General features: G+C 36.1%; 2 protein-coding genes across 10 annotated transcripts in view; one reads left to right on the top strand and one right to left on the bottom strand.

Moving 5' to 3' along the window:
- LOC124182944 (E3 ubiquitin-protein ligase COP1-like) overlaps window positions 1–23,807 on the bottom strand; it is a 61,036-nt gene that overhangs the window by 23,181 nt on the left and 14,048 nt on the right. The window contains exon 2 of one of the 6 annotated variants that reach the window (XM_046570787.1): window positions 10,095–10,295. The exons of 4 other annotated variants lie outside the window; for them this stretch is intronic. The gene's annotated coding sequence lies outside the window, so the exon portion shown is untranslated. The remainder of the gene's footprint in view (window positions 1–10,094; window positions 10,296–23,807) is intronic. One more of the 6 variants, XM_046570788.1, reaches the window with a different exon arrangement.
- The window catches only part of LOC124182951 (putative phosphatidate phosphatase), a 40,571-nt gene continuing 19,227 nt past the window's right edge, over window positions 2,464–23,807 (top strand). For all 4 annotated transcript variants that reach the window (XM_046570811.1, XM_046570812.1, XM_046570814.1 and 1 more), the window contains exons 1-2: window positions 2,464–3,023; window positions 22,174–22,325. In XM_046570811.1, coding sequence (XP_046426767.1) covers window positions 2,960–3,023; window positions 22,174–22,325 — 216 coding nt within the window. In that variant the 5' untranslated portion in view covers window positions 2,464–2,959. The remainder of the gene's footprint in view (window positions 3,024–22,173; window positions 22,326–23,807) is intronic.

Here is a 23,807-nt window from a genome sequence, read left to right as displayed (position 1 = left end):
TTTTTTTGGAATGCTTTTCATCAGACTGAAACGAAATGAGGTTCGAAAATCGTCAAAAGTTTGATTTAATTTCACAAAATTTCGGCAATAAAAAAATAAATGAGCTTCTTGGAATCGCCTAAAAATCTCTAATTTTTGCATTTATGGCTACCCTGAAATAATGAGTTAAACTTGGTTTTTCAGCGTTTTCGGTTTCATATTTCGACGAAGACGAAATACCGTATAAGAATTGGCAAAATTAGGATTTCATTTGAATTAACTTTTTTTTCATTTTTTGTCGAACTTTGAAAAATTAATATTTAAACGCCGAAGCGTTATGCAACAATAAATATCACAAATATATTTTTTCCTTCTTTAGGCCCAGGAAATTAAAATTTTTTTTTCTCAATCGCGTTATTGTAACTTAGTAAAAAATCCGATTTCCATTCAAACTTTTGTTCCAGTAACTACAGAAATGAATAAACAAGTTAATTAGCGAAGAAATATCTGATTATATCAACTCCCACAGCAAGTCGGTAGAGTTCAAAGATCCCGAGCAAGCAGAGTATTTACCCTCATAAATTCGTAGGAATTTGACAGATCGTCGGATACAACTATTACAGCAATTAGCGTCGTATATAAGCTTCGCTTTATTTTCTTTCTGTTGTAATTCTCTTTGAAGACGTTATCATTGTCGCTAATATTTTCACTCGCAATGTAATATCGTATTTCTATAACCACAGCATTCTCTGACCTCATCGGAATAAACAAATTTGCGTACATTGAACGAAGGGATTTCACATTTGGTCGAAAAATTATCACCCGTGAGAATTTGAATACTAATCTCCTATCGCGGAAAGCAAATTGTCCATGTTTTGATTAAAATATTGATAAGATTAGAATTCAAGCCAATGAATGAGATAATTCTCGAAATTTAGTGAGACAAAAAAAATTTGAAAAACAAATTTCTACAAAGATTAGTCGTTTTTTAATATTCAAATGTATCTTCTCAATACGCTATTTGACCAAATTATGTATGTATTAATGTACCAAGTTATAAATTATACCAAAAATTTTCACATAATAATTTTCGCGTTTGTCATGGTGGAAAAACTTGATAATCATTTCCAGGATGAATTTTATTACTTCAGGAATGAAAATTCGTTGGAAATAATCGTTCATAGAAGAATCAGTGTAATTCTGACCGTAACATTAGTTCCGAATTCGAATCCTTAGACTGCGAATTATGTATCACAAAATTTCGGAAAAGATAAAAGTTCTAAATATTCACCGGAACTGACAATGAGTAAACCAAATGTATATGAAATTCATAACAAAGTGAAAGTCGTTTTTGCAACATCCAAATAAATTTCAACAACCTTGAGTTATGAAATTTCCCCATGATTCAGCAGGTCTTTTACCATCCAACGTCGAATTCCTCGAAAATGATTCGACCACTCCAGAATTTCTATTAAATGACGATTAATCGTAGTTTGATGTCCTGTATGCAGGAAGAGCTTCTGACTACCTCAGGCAAATCATGCTTGAAATACCTGAGGAAAAAAATGCGTGCTCTATCGCGATATCCTGCAAAGCACAACAGTCTCGCAAAAGTTTTTATCTCCGGTGTGATCAAGAATGAAAAAAAAATTTTATTCAGCTCACATTCCTGTAGTGAGATTTCATTTATTTGCACTGAGAATTGGTAGAAAATTACAGCAAAATTAGTATCGTTACAATAAATAATATAAATATTGTTACGATGGAAAAGAATTTTGGTACGAGTATCTACCTAGTCTGGTTATAACAATCAGAACTACATTTATAGGTGATTCTAACATTAATCTTACAATACAGTAACTTGCAAATGTAAATTATCGGAAAAATTATGAAAAATTTTGTACCCAATATTTAGAATTCTTTTCTTCCTTACAGAATTTTGGTAACTATTCAAACAATCTTGCAAATCTTCGGAATGTTTAAGAAACTAAAAAAAAAAAAAAAGTACAGAAAAAAAATTACCCCATTATAGGACAACTGTAAAAATGATCGGAATAAAGATTTTAACAAATGCTGTTTTTTAGATGGAATTGAATAATCGTAGAAAATTCGTGATATTAGATAAAAAAATTTGAAAAAATTCAGGAGTGCATTTATGAGACGGGGAAAGCCGTATAAAAAATCGTGACGAGAGTGAAAAATAGTGAGGGAAAATCATTGGTAGATTTGACACGTAATGCCCCACATATTCGATTACATAATATTTATAATTCGATATACATATATGATATTTTTTATTCACCCAGTACCTATTGCAGAGATCGTGAACATAATCATTATCGATGCGCGCAAGTATCAGTGAGATACGACGAGCGAGTCGAGTGAGAGTGAGAGCGGCGAAGTAGAGAGAGAGAGAAGGAGATGGGAGAGCGAGGGTGGGAGAGTCGACGCTCTTTTGTCAGCGGTGCGCGCGCAGCTGAGTTCAGTCGAACGTCAGCTTCGTAAGAGGCAACATCGGGCGATCCGATCCGCGCGTCAGAGTCTCGCGTCGTAAAATACGCGCACCTGTCTTTACTTAATTGCAAGCCACAATTACTGGAAGAATCGGGGGGCGTTAGTTGAAAATAGGGCAGAAAAATTACACGAAACAAAACGACATGATGAGATAAATAAGACAGGAATGTTTTAATTGCGATACGATAATCTTGGGGAATACATTTCACGGATAGATAGAAAAAAAAAGTATCTAGGATCTGTTCGAACAAGAATTGTCAACAATCGTGGGATAAACCGATCGTTGATGTAACTGTTATTCAAACTTAATTTTTTGAATTACGTACCTAGAGGACAGTACATTTTGTATATGTAAATACGCGGGTGAAATATTCAACGTAATTCGTCGTACAATTTATACTTTGAAAGAAATTCAATCAGTGAGTAAGAATCGGTAGAAGCAAGAGACAAAAAAGGGGGACCAAACATGGACCGCGATTCTATGCAGATTCTGAAGAAGATGGTCATCGATTTTCTCTGCCTTTTCGTCGGTGAGTTCCAAATTTGGTAATAAATTATCTACCTTTTTTTTTTTTTTTTTTTTTTTTTTTTTTTTTTTTTTTTTTTTTTTTTTTTTTTTTTTTTTCCACCACCTAACAAATGCATGTGCGAATAATGTTAATTAACGCGGATGATTTGTAAAGTTAACCGATCGCGAAACTCGGTCATAAGATAAACGAATTAGGTATAGTCGATGATTTTTTACTATATGATTGATTGATAAAATTGATTATGAATTAAAGAATTGAAGAAAAAAAAAAACGGGATAAGGAGAAAGAGAGAAAGAGATTTAGACGCGAAAAGTGACCGTGATCAGCCAGCAGCTGTCAGCTTGACAGCTCACCGCGCTCTTCCGGTCATTTAGTTTTTATAGTACAGACGTATATCTATAGCCTACTTCGCGAACTAGGCGACATACATATCCTAATAACACTGCAGAATCTAAGTAGCGTAGCGTAGTGGTTTTTTCATTCATACCGTGCGCATACCTATAAAACTGAAAGAAAGCTCACATCGAATTGAAGAGACACTTGACTCTCGTCCTTGTATAAACGATTAAATTTTTTTTTGCAATGCGCAGGCGCGAAAAAAAAAATGCTTTTTATAAATTCAAATACAGGGAAAACTAGGATTAATCAATACGGATTAATTTAAGACGAATAAATACTTTAATTTTATTAGGTTTGAAAAAACTTTATTAATTTGAAGCTCAATTAGATTCAATTGATTGTGAATTATATGAATTTGTGTAGTGAGTTATTTTATCAAACTGAAGAAGTGTTTTTACAGTGATTTGATGAAATGAAAGAAATTGTCGAGAAAAAAAAACTAAACTAAATTATAGACATATGTATGATGGCAAATTTAACGATACTACTTTATAAAATCGATAAAACTCTTATCGATTGGAAGAAATTATTTAACAATCCGTCAAATTGATGTAACAATTTTCGTCGGCAAAAATAAAGTTTCTGCGAATCAATTGAAATTCGATTTTTCCGTAAAATCGTGCAGTGAAATTACGCCAAACGAATGTTTCTCCTTCTGATTATCAATTAACGTCGTTACACGCAATTACAATAAGAAGAAAAATTTGATGGGATTTAATTACGCGATATATTATTCATTGATTTTTGTATACGCAGGATTGGGGCTTGATTAAAACTAACTTTCCATTTCGAACGGGTTAAGAAGCCAAACATTAATTTGAAAACGATTGGTAAAACAAAATATCAATTAAAAAAAAAAAAAAGGAAACAAGAAAAAACGAATAATAATAACTACAATAAATAAAACAAAATCATGACTTTCTTCATTCGGGAATTCTGAGTTTTGATAAATTGCAGTAATGCAGGTGACTAAGGACGAGTTTATGCATCGATAAAACGACAAGGTTGATAAGAAACTCAACGTAGACGGGTGAAGAGATTATGATAAATATCGATCGTGACACCGATTGGCATGAATCATTTGATGGTTCAGCGAAGGGATATCCTACCTGCATAATCCTGGAATTATCTCGTGCGCTCCTTAATGATCTTTGAGAAACTGAAGTATACATAGTGCATGGTCAATTCGATGAAAGATTTTTATTTTTTTTAATTTTTTTTACAACTAGCCGCTTGACTATGAAGATCACGATCTTGAGTTCGATCAATTATCATTTAATATCTGTTGATCAATAATGACATTGTCAAATTTCGGCGTAGTTTTATCGAAAGAAAAAGCGATTGAAAAATCGATTGGTTATACTGAGTTTTTGATATTTTTTTCAAAATGACTTCTCACGGAGAGTAATTTGTATAAGGATTGAGAGAAGACACGGTAAATAAAAGAGAATTGGATTTGTAATTGAAAGAAAAAATTTCTTAACGAACGAATACTAGGGTGGTCCAAAAAAAATCGACTTTTTTTTTTTCTTTTTCCAACGTCACACGTTTGACAGTCGTAGGAAAAAGAAATAGAACGCCTGTTACGACTTGAGCCTTTGATGTATAAATATTTAGTGGTTTCTGAACGCCAGTTTTCATTTTCCATTTAATTAACACGCGAAATTAATTTTACTTATTTCTAACCGATGCACGTTTTTGTAGGGAATTTAATGCTCTACAAAAAAAGGTCTCTTATAATTTTTTGATAACTGAACTGTTTCAAAAGTTATTCAAGGTTAACGTTAAAATTATGTAAGAATTCGATTTTGTTCGATATTAAGAGCCAGATTTATCACGAAATACTGACTTTTTTTCATTTTTTTTTTTTTTTTTTTTGTCAAACATAATAACCGCTATAAAATCATGTCATTCGCTTAATATTCAAGTTAAGCAAATTTATTTTGTAACTGTTACAAGTAATAATATGTAATACATGTAATTTAACTTTAAAGGCACCTTTTCTTGGAAAAAAAAATGAATTTACTTTAGTTGAAAATTAATTGAATGACATGATTTTATAGCGACTGAAATTCTTTGTATAAAAAAAAAAAATAAAAAATGAACGACAATATTTTACGATAAGTATATTATTTTCGCGCGAAATTTTGAAAAAGGTGAATTTTCACACGATTTCGACTCTAATCTTGAATAACTTTTGAAAGAGTTTAGTTATCGAAAAATTGTCATAGACCTTTTTTGTAGAGCATTAAATTCCCTGCAAAAATATGTATCGCAAATTTGGGTACATTGCCTCGTTACTGAGCTACAAAATTCCAAAATAACTAAAATACTTTTTTCACGTTAATTGAATTGGAAACTGAAAAATTGCGTCCAGTAACCACTAAATATTAATATCAAGGTCTTATTTCTTCATCCTACAACTATTAAACATCTGACATTGGAATAAAATAGTCCATTTTTTTCAACCAGTCTATTATGTACATAATGATGCATAAAACTGAATGTTTCATCTTCTTCTTCTTCGAAAAAAAAAATTAATAAATAAATAAATAAAAACAATCAGTGCTAATCGTGACGTGTGAAATTTTAATATTGAATTTCACATTTTCATGCGAAAATTTCCGTGACAAATATACCTGATACATTACTTCACAGACACGTTTAGATTTAGCACAAGGTGTAAGATTTTCACGAGCGCAAAATATTTATAGCCAAGCATACGTTTTGTTATACGTTCAATGCAAATCGTGAAAGAGAGAGACAAGGATTCGGTTGATTTGGCAACTGAGAGGATGTAATACTGGATGACACACGTGAATAAACTTTACACGTCATGCCGTTTACGTAGCTCATTGTAAATATTTTCTTCTCTGCAATCTGAGCTCACGTTTGCCGGAGCTTAAACTGCTAATACTTGTACAGATGAAAATTCTATTTCAACACCCGATCGAGATACCTTGGAAAATTGAGACTCATTGTGTGTGTTTAATAATTACATGCGCGTTAGGTTGATTCATTTCTCAACTTTGGAAAAAAAAGAAATAAAAAATTTCTTTCAAGTTGCTATTCGATAAATTTATGACAGTTACTGAAAAAGAAAAAAAAATAAATAAATTGTCGCAAGATCTGGAGAAGGTAGGAAATTATTTAGAGGTCGCTACCGATTATTGTAATATCGTTTATTTATTTTTATGTGTAAACCTTACGGACTTTATTATATCATCGTGTCATAAAAATGAGTACTGAAAACGAAATATGGAAATCCAGGTGATGCGTGATACTTTTCTTTCGGTAACGAGAACAGTTGTCAAAAATTTCACCGAGACGATTTAATCTTTCGGTTAAAAGACGAGAACAGCCAACCGCGGAATTGTTTGACGCACTTTGCCGTTGATTGGTGAACAATTAATCGGACCAACGTACAGAAAAAAAAAAACGAATGCATATGTACAAGTCTGTAAGGTGTATCTGTATACGTAAAAATAAATAAAATATATTGCGATAAATGGTAGCGACCTCTAAATATTTTCCTACTTCCTCCAGTTTTCACTACATTTTTTTTTTTCTTTTTTTTCTTTTTTTTCTTTTCTATTCTTTTCTTTTCTTTTGTTCGGTATTTGTCACAAATTTTTCTAACAGCATCTTAAAAAGTTGAAAAAAAAAAAAAGTTAAAAAATGAATCATTCTAATATACATACACGTGCTCGCGTCCTGTACAGAATCGATTAATTTCCTTGTTCGAAAGTGATCGGTCAGGTTTTGTCTTCTCATTTCTGAATTGGAATTAATTCGAAACGAAAAATAGATCGAAAACGATGTGATTTTGAAAAACTATGATAAAAGCAATCAGCTAAATCGCAAGGATCAGACATTTGCACAATTGTAATAATGGGCATGTATTTAGCAAATAAATTCTCGTAGTAAGCCAGTTCATTCGCACTAAATACTGGTTTTTTTTTTTTATTTACTTTTTTTTCTTCTTCCCCTTTTACATACCCGACGACGCAATAATCGTATCTGGTTACGTACGGTTCTCTCCCCTTGTTTCCACTTTATTTCCCATCTCTTCTCTTCCCCTTCCCTTTCCCTTCGCTCTCAGATTGTAATAAATGGGTGAATAGATTTTGCGGATACCACACACTTGCGTGATGTGATCGAAGGGAGAATTATGCCTCGTTTTATAATAATGATAATAATAATAATAATAACAACAACACCAATAACAACAATAACAATAATAATAATAACTGACGGATGATGGCCTAGTTGGGAATAAACTATACAAGCATGCAAAGCGGGACACACTAAGCAAGCTAGTCGTGCGTAAAACTCATTGTCTTGTCCTGATTTTGTAACAAAATAAGACAACAATAGCTCTCTAATTTATTATTAATTCTCTTTATTTGTTCCATGAAAATAGATTTAATTCTATCATCAAGTTTTACTGTAAATTATCAGAAGTTTGAAGAGAAATTGGCATTAATTCTGTGCGCGATAAGCTTTGTAATTTTTTTTTTTTATCTTCAAATATCCTTTATTTGTCCTATGCAAATCGACGAGATCAGTGATAGCTTTTAAATTCAAGTTTCGCTAGAAAAATTCTGAAAACTTTGTTAAAGGAAATTGAGCTGAATTTCAAAATTGCGAAAATATTACAGTGCTAATTGTCGCGGTTTCGCTTCTCGTTTTTCTGACAATGAGACACCGTTAGATGCAATGAACATTGCGATAACCAGAGGAAAAAGAAACGCTCTGTTATTTACTCAGGAAAAGTTTGAAACGTTTGTCTTGTTTCTATTATCACACTCGCCTCAGATATTTATTCTATAACCTAATAATTAGCTAGGAAGAAGAAAATACGCGGGATTTTAAACAAGTCAAAAAGTTTAGCCTGAATGGCCTGTCAAAAATTTTTTTAAATATAAACTTTTTCCAGGATGCGTTTCAACTGCAATCGAACAAAATCATTTTTTTCATGCAGATTCACTGAACTATTACATGTCTGCATAATATCTTTATTGTAAGTTGAGATCATTCAACTTTTTCAAATTTCATTTAATTCTGCCCGATCTCAGTTGTTTAACCAATCAACATTCGTCATTTTTGCGTAAAGATGTATCAGATCATTGAATATGTTTTTGCAGGAGAAAAATTCATGCCTATCCAGAGTGAATTAGTTTTAGAGCTCTGTCATCGAATTAATTTAACATTTTTCATCAAACTAACAAAAACTCTAGTTTACGTATTTGCTTTTTACATACCGGGGACAATCTCTTGAGACTTGAAAATCAACCGCGCATGCGCGAGTTTTATCAGTTGTTCGCGCAGGCTGGCCAACCCGAGTTTCAGCTGTCAAACTATTTCTGCCGGCGACGTAGTTGATACGAATTTTCGAGGTTAGAATATCAAATAATTGAGATGGTGACTCGGAAAGGTTTGGGAAGCATTTGTTATCGGGTCGGAAAGTTGATTCTTCAAAGAACGGTCGGAATTTAATGCTAATGCTCTTTGAAAATTCAAAGGTAGACATTTTGCGTACGTTGGCTCGCCTGCATCGCAGACAAGAATATCGCTGCGGGAAGATTTCGCCGACCAATGAGATTGAATTATTTGGCGCATGCGCGGTTGATTTTCAAGTTTCAAGAGATTGTCCCGGTATGTATCGCACACTGTTACATCGTACAAAAATCTGGAAAAAAAAGTCGAGGTACCGTCCCCGAATTCTTTGATACTTCTGTGAAACATTTAATCTGAACAAATGTAATAAATTTGTGTACAAGCCTGATAAGCGAAGAGAAAGGAAGAGAAAAGAAAAGAAAATCACTTATTCCAAAGCAGATAAGATGCAAGCCGAGCGATAAGGTGGATACAGTCAATATTCAATTGGCTGTATTGAAATTTTCTGTTGTTAGATGAATCGTCTTTTGTTTTGTCTTTTGGTTTAGTCATAATTGAGATTAGGAAATAACGACCACTTTAACTATTATAATGATTGATTTCATTGTGTAACTCGGGCATATTCTCTACCGATGGCAGTAACAATTAGCGAGCCGCGTCATATCGGCGGCTGACTTACGAACGCGATCCGTGGTCACAGAGCAACAAAACTTGGAACTTGCGGGGAAGTACGAAGTGCGAAACGGGGGGTCGACGTACGCGGAAGGTGAAAAGAAGAAGAATAAAATTAGAAGAAAACTGAGAAAGATGTACAGCGAACAACATAATGCGAAGATTAACAAAGTAGATGCGTAAAAAATAAAACAAAGCGACGATTGTGCCACATTATACGTATATTCATCGATATTGTACAATATTGTATCATTAAGAGGATGCCACAGTCCGTCTTTACCGACCGAGTGAAATATCACGTGTTTTCACTTGCGCAAAATAAAAAAAAAAAAAAAAAAAAAAAAAGATATAAATTTCCTGGCGTTATTCTCGCACGAAACATCAAAAATTTTTCGAATGTTTCTTTTCTAACGAAAGCCGCTATCGGCACTAAATTTTTTGCGATTGTCAACATAAGTGATAAATTTGACTCGGTCGGTAAAGAGTTACCGTAACGTCCTCTTAATAAAACAGCTGGTAGAAGCAGCAGATAAGACGTGAATGGCAACAAAATCGCGCCATAATCTGAACGTAACGTGTAAACTAGAGTGAGATTCTCACCGGCAACTTCACTATTTCGGCTAGACAAGGCGGCGCTCTGTGCTTACTCGATGTTCCCCTCTTGTTTCTTGTTCGTATAATTCTTATTCTCCTTTGCTCCTCCCCTGTTATTGTAATAACGCTCCATCCTGGATCTTGGATCTGTACAAACCCCGTGCCAGACAAAGTTGGCTATTGTTGTACCTACTTGTAGTCATCGCCCTATTATGCAAGTATGGAGAAAGAATTTCATGCACGTGGCCTTTTCGTTGCACGGTGATAACGGACAAGCAATGTTGCATCGCGTTTCTATGAATAATAATAATAATAGTAATTATTATAATAACAATAATAATTTATCACGTCCACGGCAATGTTGGACAAATACTGTGAATAGCAAATGAAGTACAGAAATTCTTTAAACTAATTATAGTATCAAAATTAAGCAAAGTAAGAAAAAAAAAAATTTTCAACACCGGAATTATGAAAGATTCTGTCAATTTGTTCGACTTCGCTTTACTCGGTATATGGCTCATTTTATTCAGCAATTTACTGTAATGAGTTTTTTTTTTTTTTTTCCTTTTTTTCATCGTCTTTGCGTCGTTAAATATTCGATTTTACAACGTTTCAGTCTCGGTTTCAGTGATTGTTGAAAATTGCAGTATTCCGAACGAAATGAAACGTCGTGGAGTAAAATCAAACGAATCTACCATAGATTTTTTTTTTTTTTTTATAAATTCGAAGCTATTTGTATTTGTTTTCGATTTTTATACCCAGTTTAAAAAAAAATTACACGCGTATTGTTTCTGAATTTTTACCATCTTGTCACCCTCCTTGAAAATCTTGAATTCTAAAGAATAATTCCGTTTATAATCGGTGAAAATAACTCCAGTCCACTATCTTTTATTTACCAAAATTATGCGATAAGAGCGATTCCGATACATCGTTTTTAGATACCGAGCTATCTTCTGTTCATTTTTTAAAATCTGAACACTAATTACCATTAACTCTATGCACTAGACGCGATATATTCCGTCTTGAATAACGAGTTTCTTTTATTTTTTTACACTTTATTTAGACTTTGGTCCTACTTTATTCCCACTTAACGAAGAGTATAAGATATGCAGCTAATCCAAATCGGGTGCATAGTGGCAGCAGCAGAAGCTTGTAATTTGTTCAAAGATTACCGTTACAAATAAGGAAAAGCCTCCTTCCTGTGGGGACATTTATCGAGTCTGTCGAAAGTTTCCGGTTACAATTCTTTTACGCATTGTAACCTGCACGCGAGGCGCTTTTTTTCTAAATCGTATGCTCGATTCGTATAACAAATAAGCCGCTGCTCTTAAAAATGCGTTTACACGATCCGTAGCGTAGTCGAGTCGAGAACCGGATGTTGAAATGCTGCAGGTGAATATAAAGGAGAAAAAACGACGCGTTGAATGGGAAATTTAAACACTACTACAAAACGTGTTACTGATGTTCAGGAATTTACTCGGACGCTAATTAAATCGTTCGATAATTAATTTCTCCGAGTCTTAAACATGTTTATATCGACAGTGAATTACTAAAGTTCCCTTTTTTCTTTTCTAAATTCATTGGTCGAGCGTTAAGTATTAAAATGAAATATAAATAACCCGAGAAATCAAATGGTTCATTAAATACCGTACGTATTAAAAAATTTGGTAATTTCTGTGCACAAAATTGTCGATCGTTTCATTTCTTTTTTAATTTTTTGTAAAAATGTGATGTACAAAATTTATTTAAATCCTGGATACAAAATTGCGGGAATAACGAAAGAGAATTGTTTACAAAATTCACTCGATTTGTGTATTTCAAAAATTTAATCGTATTCGAATAAATAATTTTCCTCCATCATTCGCGCGCAAGTTTTTCAGATATTTACCTGACTTTTCCCTCGTTATGAAATTCGAAAAATATTTCTCCGTAAGAGCTTTGAAAAAATGGGATATTTTGGATCGGCCGAACTGTGAATTCGTTTCAAGAAAGTGGAAGACGACGTTGCAGATTGTTAACCGTACCATAATTTTTTTCTCAGTTTATATTACAGTCTCTTTCGTGTTTACCGCTTGCTATTAATGCTGAGTGCCCCGTAAAAGTGTCAAACCGTTACCACGATTCCGTCTCGACTCGACTCTCTCTCACTCTCGCCACAGTATTAGGGCACTGGTATTACACAACTAGTCTCAAGTGTCTAAATATATGGGGAATTCCGTGCGAACCCTACAAACGATTGACCCTCACCATTTTTGATTATCTTCAAAAAAATAAAACATTTTCTTCTATTACAACAAATTCTGAAACATTACTCTGATTTTTTTATTCAACTGGTTGATAAGGGCATTGTTTTTTTTTCCAAACATTTCAAGGCCGGACTCATCATGGGCCGATATTTTTTTTTTTTTTTTTATTACGCAATTTTATGGATCAACCGGAGCATTGTTTAAACGGTCTGAAAATGCCGAGAAAATTTCTAAAACCTTTTATTTTTCACCTAGAAAATTTCTAGACAGGTTTCATTTTCAAGTTGATGAATAAATTCGAATGTGCCGAAACAAAAAAAAAAAAGACATCAATGGCTCAATTATTATTATCTTATCTGGAAGCAGAATTGTAACAACGGTACGAAACCTAACAATATCACCGTTCTTCACCCGTCTTCACACGGTGTATTCTATGCGGGTGGGCGGCACGCCGTTTGATCTTATAACATCGCGTTAAACAGTCGTGTATACATATATATATATATATATATATTCATCACACTTCAAATAAACGTACATACGTATACAGATCATCGAGTTGATTGAAGTTTTTTTTTTTTTATTCCGTGCAGAAATTCAGGTGAAAATATCAGTGTGAAACGGTAAATTACATATTTAAACTAAAAGAAGAATATAAAAACTGATACTTTAATGTTTAGAAGTTCTTAATTATATTGTATCACAGTAACGTTGTTATGATAATTTCCATATCTCACTGTTGTACTTTCAATGTTTCGTTAATTCAACTTCACCAAATCCAACGTATTCGTAACTCTAGGGTTAAATGACTCACTGAATTGATGCCTCAGCAGCGTGTTTGTGAATTAACTGAATTATTGAAGATTAACTGAAATAATGAGAATTAAGTGAGAAATAACTGAATTGTGAAAGATTAAGTCGAGTTGATTTGAAATAGTTTCAACTCGTGCCAGAATTGTCTTTTTACAGAGACAACAAAAATCAAATTGAATTAAAAAAAAAAAAAACAAAAGAAATTAATTTCAATTAGCAGGAAACACAAAAGAACGAATTGAAATTTTTTGATACTCGCTTGAACTTGAATGAAATTGACGAATTAAATTGAATTAAAAAAATTTGTGCGAGTTAGAAAAAATCAGGTTCTATTACAGGAATGAATTTAAATTAAATCGACTAAAAAAATTATCGCGTCATTCAAATCTCGAAGTTATTTCTCTCATTCATATTTATCCCTAATCTGTGGGAATTGCCTTGAAAGAGAGTTTTTACCGTGATGATCGTTCAATTTCGCCGTGATAATAATCTGGGATATTTAGACTTGCCCACTTGAAAATTTCAGGCCTAAAACCCCGACTGGCTGTTTATACATATACATATAAGTTGAAGTGTGGCTCTCGGCTTGTTGACTCATACGTTATAAGGGTGCGTATGGAACCCTCGCCCCTCGAGAATGGGCCATATATTCGTTTCTCTAGTTTCGAAAGCCGGTATTTTATGACGTTCTATACACAGAGGTTACGGACCCTGCAGCACAGTTAGATAAGGGACAAATATTGGTCGTGCGGAGTAGCAATTATACCTGAGTTATATACTCGAAGCTATTCTTCCACGATCGATCAGGCCTCTGCCGCACACCGTTCGGTCTTAAAGGCAGCTTGAAATTTATACCCATCGACGATCTGATCGATATGGGCTTTCGGCTACTTATCTAACAACGAGTCTCCCGTAAGTTAACCGACGTTATCGAAAGAACGTACTCGGTATTGAAACGGTATAATAATCGGTATAAATATCGTTAGGGTTAATTAGTTCTCGATTGATCCAATCTCTATAATCGGCTAAATCTATTTTCTATTATTTAATATATATATATATTGGTCTTCTGTAGCTCTCGTCGAGTTGAATTAAAATTTGTTCGACGACTTTAGATATTATACTGAGAAAAAGTCGAATGATGGAATAAGGTTTAGGCTGTTTATCACCCCCGCCGCAAGAAAATCTCAATTGTATTGATTATATACAGACGATATTAGTTAGACGATGTCAGTTAGACGATGCTGGTTAGACGATGTCAGTTAGACGATGTCAGTTAGACGATGTCAGTTAGACGATGCTAGTTAGACGATGTCAGTTAGACGATGTCAGTTAGACGATGCTAGTTAGACGACGTTAGTTAGACGATATCAAATATTGGTTTAATGAATAATTCTCTTTCGTACCTTGTTCTTTTGAAGGGATATTTCTCGATTACAGCTATAATATTCTCGTATCTTCTCTTTCTAACTTGGGGGGGGGGGGGGGGACAATATTCTTCCTATACGCGTGGACGGGAGATATGTAAGCAATGATGCAGAAACGTGGGCATGACGTCACTAGCAGTCGCATGGCTACAGTACAGTTATGTGTTCCTGTAAAATAATAAATTCAATCGCAAATGACGTAACGGGCCTGACGTGGCGGATTTGTGGCGTTCGATTCTGACGCCTGCCGGCTGACTTAGATCATCCCTGACCTCTCAGCAGCTGCTCTTTAAAATCTCATCTGTGCCCGGAGTGTTTGCATTATACATTATATATATATATATATATATATATATACACAGCTATATATATATATATATACACATGTACGATGTGTTAAATATATATATATACATATAATATACGTATGCGTGTTTAATTAAATACGCGGATGCCGGAGTCACGCTGTCTGAAGTCACGGAGCTCTCCTCCATCTCTCTCTCTCTCTCTCTCTCTCTTTTAGTCTCGCTGCAGCAAATTTTAGCACCTACGCTATGTGTATATATATATATATATAATAGTAGTCTGAGCAGCGAGTCCGTATTTGAAACATGACTAATAGACTCAACGAGACAAAATAAGTTTCGCAACAAAGAGTAAAAAAAAAAAAAAACAAGAGAAGGTTATTATCATCTTTGATACGGGGAAAATCGCACGTGAATTTCTTAGAATTCGTATCGATGATTTTTCTCGTTATTCTTGCTTTGATTCTGAGAACGGTGTTTTTTTTTTCGTTCCTTTTTTTTTCCCTTCATCTTCCTTACTTTTCTGTCGCGGTTATTTATATTCTAAACAAACTGAGAGACGAATTATTGATTATCAAATATTATACACACACTGATGCTGTCAACACCGTCTGCGCTGTTGCGGATTATACATTAAAGAAACGATAACAAATAGGTTTTCTATCTTGGGGTCAAACGTTTATGGATTTAGGATTATACGTCAGGCTTTAGTGTTATCGCAGCAGAAATATGTCGAACCTATAATTAGTCGAGGCTAGAGCTAGACGATATAACGTCGAAAACTCGGAATACGTGGATCCCCAAAAGTAATTGAATGAAACTAGTTGGAATCACTTTGCAATACAATTACAAGTAAATTTTACCACCTGAGAACACCTGCTTTTTTCAAAATCGAAAACATTTGACGAATAAAAATGAACAATGAATAAAAATCAGGTTTTCTCAAGTGGTAAACTTTGATTCTAACTCGATTTCGAAGGGATTTCAAAAAATTTCATCGAAATCCATGCATGATCCGCGATAGTCTGAGGTGAATATCCAGGGCGGCTGTATTAATTGAATAAAAAATTACGAAATGATCGTTACATTTAAAACGTGCTTTAGAATTTAATTTGATAAATTTTATCGCGAACGAAACAAAAAAAAATAAGATTATAAAAAGTACCTATTAAATATTTTACACAGATTACATTATTGTTATACGCTATTTATAATACCAAAATCGTATCTATCGTCGAATTACGCGTCATAAAAATCAGGGAACTTTTTTTTTCTTTTTGATATACGGTTCCCACTGTGGACACTCTATTGCTCGGGTGTTATTTTACAAGGAATACTGCGTAAAAAAAATGTTGAATACGGAAAAATATATTTATTTCATATTCCAATAGGTTTTGGATCGAAATCCTTCGGTGATTCTTTGAAACAAAATTTTTAATTTAAACAGTTATGGAAGATGGAAATTTCCGCTTAGCCCTAAAGTGTAGACAGTGAGGACGTAGGGTTAAACTTTACTCACATATTTTAACAAACTGTTGTACTACCATGTTATTCTTGAGACATGTATTCACTTCTTCGGACTATACATATACATATATACGAGTATATGAAGCATGGCCTGTACTGGACCAATGCAAATATACGATTTCGAGCGACCAACTACGTGTTAAAATAAAAACGAAAATTTCGTTAGAGCTAGTAATATGGTTAATAAATCATCGAGCTATCCGAAGCGCAGTGAAAACATTTAAGTAAAAAAAAAAAAAAAAAAACTGTAGGGGGGCAGGTAAACAGCTCTTTGCACCGTGGTGCATGTTTATATTATGCCTGTTTACAATGTAAAAAAAATTATATTTCAACATTGAAGAGCTGGTTTTTTTTTTTTGATTCCAGTTAAAACAGATGTGAATTAAAAATATTTGGGATATAGCTGCATTTTCGTCGTTTATGGGAGTTTTCGACCTGCAGGAACTGAAATCTGAAGTCATTTTTGAGATGCATAGCCGGCGTTTTGAGAAAACAGAAAAATTTTACGTTTTTTTTTTTTTTTTTACGATAGATCAAAAATGACTTGAACATCGCGTAGAGCGGAAAATTCTTCGTCGAATCATGTCCTCATATGTGAGAAACGGAATCTAATTAACAAATTAAAACAATAAATTATTTTACAACAATTCCCCAAATGGCGTCGATAAGTATAATTTCTTTTTTCTTAATTTGTTAATCCGACTTCGTTCCCGACTTCATTTCTGAGTTCCTGAGGGTCAAAAACCCCTATACACAAAAACGCGGGCATATCCCGAACATTTTTAATTCATATCTGTTTCGAATGAACTATTTTTCACGCGAGAATGAGAGCATCAATGTGTGAGAGTGTGTGCGCGATAATACAACGCTGTACGTGCAAAGAGAAAGAAGTCTGTGAGATGAGAAGAGAAAATTGAGTATAAGCTAAATAAAAGAAACCTCAATTCCAGCTAGTTGGACGCCTCCAACCCTTCTCTGATTATCATCGACTCCCACCACCGCGACTGACTCTTATAATGCTCATAAATCCTGTAGAACGCGAGATGTTTATTTAATTTTCTAACCACTCAACGGCTGCGGTACTTAACAGGCTGCACTGCACGCCGCACGCGACCTGGTAATGCATTGCCTGTAACGAAAGTGGCGTAACCAGAACGTGTACACGTATAATAATAAACGTTCAATGACGATGAACGGCCATTCTGATTACCGTGATCGAATGGTGACTTCTTTCCTTCGTCTATCGATGACTAATTTCAACTGTTGATATCTAGATTTGTTTGTATCGTTGAGTCACGAGCTTCCAGATCTGGTCAGCAACGGTTCAAACTCCTCTTTCACCAAAGTCCTGAGACCATTGAACGTCTTCGGTGCAGGTTGACCTCAAATAGATGGGGATCCTATGTGGGTATTTTCACAAGGGCGCGCCTTGGCACCAATCGACTTCTTTGTGCGTCTAAACACTTTTGAATGAACGAGTTAAGCTCTTGTGAATTGAAGCACTCTCAAGAAGGACTCGGTAACCAATCTTGACACTCCACAATTTTTAGACTGCAGTTAATCTCTTCGGGAACTGTTGAAAAATGCATTTCAATTTTCGAAACGTTTTCATCGCCGGGATGTGCGTACGTGAGAAAACGACGACGATGACAATTATCAAGATCGAGGGTTCTGTTGATTGCTATTTCCAGCAATTCAGACTTGTACGCTTTTGAAATGCATCATCACCTAGCGTTCGAATGATCTGTGACAGGCGGCGTGGTAGTGAAATTCGCAGACTAAGTTATGAAAATTTCTCCAACATTTTCCCCAGCATTATCTGGTATACAATGGAATCGTTCTCGAGACAAACATGTTTACTGACGTCAATTGAGAAACTCTGGTTTTACCCCACTTTTTCCTGGTTTGTACCCAGTTGCTTCTTCTTGATATTCAGGTTTTCCCCTGATTCTGTGAAAACCTTTACACTTTGACAATCCAATTTCTGGTAACCAATGACCAAATATTATACAGATCATATCCTTTTTGTCGGAATAGAAATTATGAAGCAGCTCAATATCACCGCTTTTACTTCACCGGCATCTGTAAAATGTCGTAACGAATCCATGTTCGGAACAAAATTCGTTCAACAGTAAACATTTTGTAACGCCGTTAACCTGCGGACTCCAGGCGAGAAAATGAATTCACAGCTAATCGCGTTACATGCACAGCGTTGATCTTCACGGTCTTCCTGGCGATTAACAAACCGCAGATAGTGTATATAAATTGAATTAACTCCTTCTCCAATTAGCTATGCACAGTTGGTTAATAACGCGGATGTGATGCCTCCTCACCGCGCTTGAAACAGTGAAGACGTCTTTCCGTGATATCAATTCACCACTCATTTCTCATCGTTTTTTTTCTACGTTCAACTCGTTTGCCACATACATACCTGCATGCTTTTCGACTCAATTCACGGCCTGTTCACGCCTGTTCAAACCACGTTCTCTTTACCGATTTAAAACAGTGCTCCTGCACTCCGATAGCCGGTGAATACGTAAGATACCTATACATGGGCACAAAGTGGGCGGTTAAAAGTGCGGTGCGTGAGGACAATCCGTATTTGAATACCGTATTCCACGCGGTTGTAAGCAATCCACGCTCGCACGATGAGAAAGAGTAAAATTTCCGTCATCGGCATACTAACCTGATCCCTAATGTCATAGATCATTCCGTCTAGCTTCTATTCCTTTTCCACTTCATCGTGATGGGATGGAGATTGAGTAAATTAACATTCGTCGGAACAACGAAACGACGATATTCCTGAGGAATTAGGAAGATGGTTTCGTCTTGTGGACAGAGATTGGATCTTACGGAAGAGTGACGCCGTGATAACAATGGTTTCTTCCCCTTCTCTTTTTCTCTATCTCTCTTCTCTCCTTCTCTTCTTTGTTCTTTCTATTCGTTGAAATAGTGCTTTTTTTCCTCGTCTTCAAGTGCCCGAAGCCCATGTAAGAACTGCTGCACGACTAATGGACGATGTCCGACTTGTTCCGCGAGATCTGTACTTCGACGACATGAGTTCTTTGCATGGTTCAGGGTATTTTAGAGACAAAAAGAAAAGGCGATGAGGACTTGACCAGCAGAAACTTGTATTAGTCGAAGTAAAACGGTTTATAATTCCATTGAGGTACCGCGGAAGCAGCGCTAAGTTAGCAGAGCCCAATTCCTTTACGTCTTATTCCACGCGTCTTATTCATATTCAAAATACTCAAGTTCTCACAGCCACTTGTCAGGCAGGGCCGGTATCGTAACCCTTCAAACTTCTCTCTGTTCTCTACTTCCGAGTGTCGTGTGTCGTTGTTGGATTAGCATAAGAATGATAATCTAAAAGCTTCTGTATGTTAATTTAAAACTGCGTGTCAGGCGTAAGCCGGCTCTGAGAGCCAGAGGGAACAAGGCGATATGTAATTTCTTGTTGTAAGATCGAAGAATTGGGTTTGTCGGCTTGGCATTATACCATTCTGTACAGCTTTTCATTCAGCTTCTCCAAATGGCGCCTCCGGATGACACGCGATGTGCGTTTACCCGATTCTCACCTTTTCTTTCAATTTACCACTCTCTTTTATAGTATCATCACCATGCGATTCCATAGCTACTCGAGACACAAGATCGTGGCGATATTACAGTCTCTCTTTGTATGAGACCAGAAAGTGAATTCGTCTCTTCTCTAGCGACGACTATCAAGTGGCTTGAAGAATTGTTCCTCTTCTTTCATACGAATTCCTTTTCAAGACATCGAAACTCTGACAGTATAACAGAAGTGAAAAGCTACGCACCGACAATGAACAGTCCATGTTGTGTCGGCGGTTATCGTTAATCGTTCGTATCAAATGATTTTCCCCATCCGAACCGAGTCACTCGGAGTATCTAAATCGCGGTGCACCATGCACCAAGACGATAATGAAGTGAAATACCATTTGGTCTACACAGAGACCGATATGTTTATTATTTATACATACTTTTTTCATCTACCTCGTACATTCCTTCTTGTGGATATAATTCGATCGATTGTAGCTACGATACTTCAATTGCAGCGTATTATTGCATGCCGTGGACACTGAACGATCTGTGCATCGTTTAACGTCCGTATAAATAGCTACAAGTTTATCGTAACTAACGATCGTTCTTACTTACGGTTTGAAAAGATTTTCGGGCTGCCAGAGCCGTGACGATGCAGACGCAAAAAAAGCCCCGAGAGAAAAAGATGGTCGTATTATATAGCGCGCAGGAAACGTTACAGCGTTAGAAGAACTTGCTGGATGTTGCAGATCATGGGTAAAAAAAAATTTACGGTCATATTATACGTGCACCGCGGTATTTAAGAGTGAAAAATGACAAAAGAAGGAGTAAAAACTTCAGGAGAAAAAAGAATTGTAAGAAGAAGAGAATTCCACGGATCCGCAACTTCCGGCGCGAAACACGATTTAGGCAGACCATTTCGAACGAACGTACTGGCTATATTTAAATTAGCCCGGTATGCAGTGGTTTGAACGGGACGGTGAAAGTTGTAAGCCTGAAAGAATCCACTCAAAGCCTTGCGGATCTCGACTGCCTCGGAGCACTTTATCAGACGCATCTTCGATTTGTTCATCGGATATGAAAAATTGGCGATAAGTAAGATTCTTCAAAGGTTTGGGAAAGGGTTTACAAGAGTGACACGCATACACGATTTCCTGCTTCTACGATGCGGACTTACATTGTCGGAGGATGTATTGTGGGGAGTATAAAGACACCCTGTATGCCGCAGCTGAACGATAGGCCGCAGTTGTATGTGGCGGGAACCATGGCCGCGATAAAGTGTAATGAAGTACATTGACAAGAACTGCAGCTTACCCAAGTTTTTTTGTACACAAAACTTTGGTCTTATTTTTCACTAGATACGCATACGTGCACGGATAGGTCATAGATCCCGATTCCATTTTCTCCTTCCTACTTTTTCCACGTTACACTTTTCTGTCGAGTAAGATGACGTCTATGATATATGTATACCACTACACCTATACAGCTTCTTTGAGAACCTTTTACGTATCGGCAAAAAGTGAAGAGTTCACTGCGGCAACGGAGAGAATGTCAAATCTTTGGATTTGGTAACACTTACGGGATTTGAAAAATGATGTCAGGTTTTGAAACACTGGATAACTTGTTATACTGTAACGAAAAATACGTATAAACATATGGGATAGGCATCTCCGGAAACTTCCGTGAATTGTACGGTTTTTTTTTTTCCTCATTGAGTCCATGATTGAACTATTTATGTAACGTCAAACCGGAAACGAGAGCAAATGTGGTGGGTAAGAGGAAAACCGAGAGGCACATTGAATAATTTGCTGACGCGTGTGTAGTCAGTTGTGTAGTTTCATCTCTTTATGGTTTAGCTAAGCCGCTGCCACGGAGATTATTACGCTAGTTACTGGAACCCGATCAAAAATAACTTTTGTCGTAGAGAAACGGTTTCCTGCAGTTCATTTCCGATGGGGCCAAGCGCCGAACGCTGGCTACCCAAACACCGTAAAGTCCTGACTGTCGTATTTAGACTGACATGTTTAACAGTGTAGCAACTGAGAATTTAAACTGCTCTGCAATCGTTCTCATGTATCCAGAATCATTAATGAACATGAAACAATTGCAGGGAGCTTATTACCGGATCAAGAGGATTAACTAATTAGCACGATGGAAGACACGCTTGGATCGTTAAATATAAGGGACATATTTTTTCTGCTTTCAGTGGCAATGTGCGTCCTGATGTTTTATCTTTATGGCAAACCGTTCGAGCGGGGATTCTTCTGCAGCGACGAGTCGTTAAAGTATCCCTTCGGCGAGTCTACTGTCACCAGTACGATGCTCTACTTAGTCGGACTCTTCCTTCCGATATGTGTGGTAAGTCATTTTGCATTTCTCCATTTTGACGATAATCATTTTCTCATGATGTAACGAGAAGAAAAAAGAGGAAGTTACCGCTGATAATGCTCCACGTCTTTGTGGCGACTCAAAGAACCTCACCGACCACATCAGACTACATCATTCTAAAGCGTTCGAAAGAGAAAACCAAGTAAGGTGATTAATCGACACGAACATAAAGAGCATCCGACAAGCTCAAACACGGAGACTTTTTTCGTGTACACGAGGAAGTAAAAGCCCAAGTGAAGAGGCAGAAAAAAGCCCAGGGATCGATAAGATTGTCCGTGACCGTGTCCGTGGAGACAGACTGTCTACGAGCAATCATTCATCCTCTGGGTGCTATTTTTGTACCTCGAAGACGCGAGAGGAGATGGGAAGAGAAGACTGCACAGGCGCGGCATCTGCATTCGTCACTGTTTCTTTCTTTTTCAAGATACAGCTGATGTTGGCCGTAACCTCCCGACGTGTGAAACGGTTACAACCTCTCAAGGGTTTCACACTTTTCATCCGCATCATGGTTTTCCTGCTCGTGTCACAATGACGGTTTATAATGGCTGAGAATTACGACTTGTTTCGGTAGCACAACCGGACGTCCTGGACTAGTCTGAAGACACTGCGACGCACAAGTGTAGCAGAAAGTTACCCGATATCTCGGTTACAATCTCGGAATTTCACCCCCTGTATCAGATGACCGTACGGTGGAACCGCGCCGTCAGCATGGACCGTTATTTTAAGGATACCAGGAAATCCACATCAGATCTTGATCGGTCTGATCTCTCTTCCCCGCTTTGTATTCCAGCTGAAGAAAGTTTGAAAATTTTTCACAATAATTTGCTGATACTCCTTATGACATAAACTCTCTATCCTGAACGGAATGCAAATTTATGTTAACGATATTTAAATACAAATCGCATGAGTCAACGCTGACTTTCCACCGGTTAACCTTGCAAGCGGTGTCCGTATAATTAGAAACCACGTAGCGACCATTCGGTGATTCCAATTGAGATAGGGCAAATTTCATGAGTGAAACACGAATGACGAAACAAATATTTGAATATGATAACAAGAAGGACGAAGCTTCTTATCAAGATTTAAGTGGTAGAAAATTGGAGAAAAAAATACTGCTGCACAACAATATCCGATCAATCATGTTGAGGAAACAAATATGAATATCAAACGATGAAGTTTGGACTTCCAAGGTCTTTGTTGAAATTGAACTATTATTCCTTTCCAGAAACCATGTCACCTAATTATCATCCTAAATTGCTTTCGCCGAGAGAACTTTGTAGCCTGACTAATAGAATGGAATATCTAGTGAAAGAAAGGCTGTCGCTAGTCCATCTATACGTTAATTATAAGAGATAGAAAGAGAAAGAGAGAGAGAGAGAGAGAGAGAGGAAATTGGTAGGTATGTCTGAGGTGATACAGCGCCACAAGTTTGGTTTCGGATGCTTACTAGAC

Source organism: Neodiprion fabricii, chromosome 5, assembly GCF_021155785.1.
Source record: "Neodiprion fabricii isolate iyNeoFabr1 chromosome 5, iyNeoFabr1.1, whole genome shotgun sequence".
NCBI lineage: Eukaryota > Metazoa > Arthropoda > Insecta > Hymenoptera > Diprionidae > Neodiprion > Neodiprion fabricii.
Note: the sequence above shows the minus strand (reverse complement) of the source record. Positions and strands in the feature narration are given on the sequence as shown.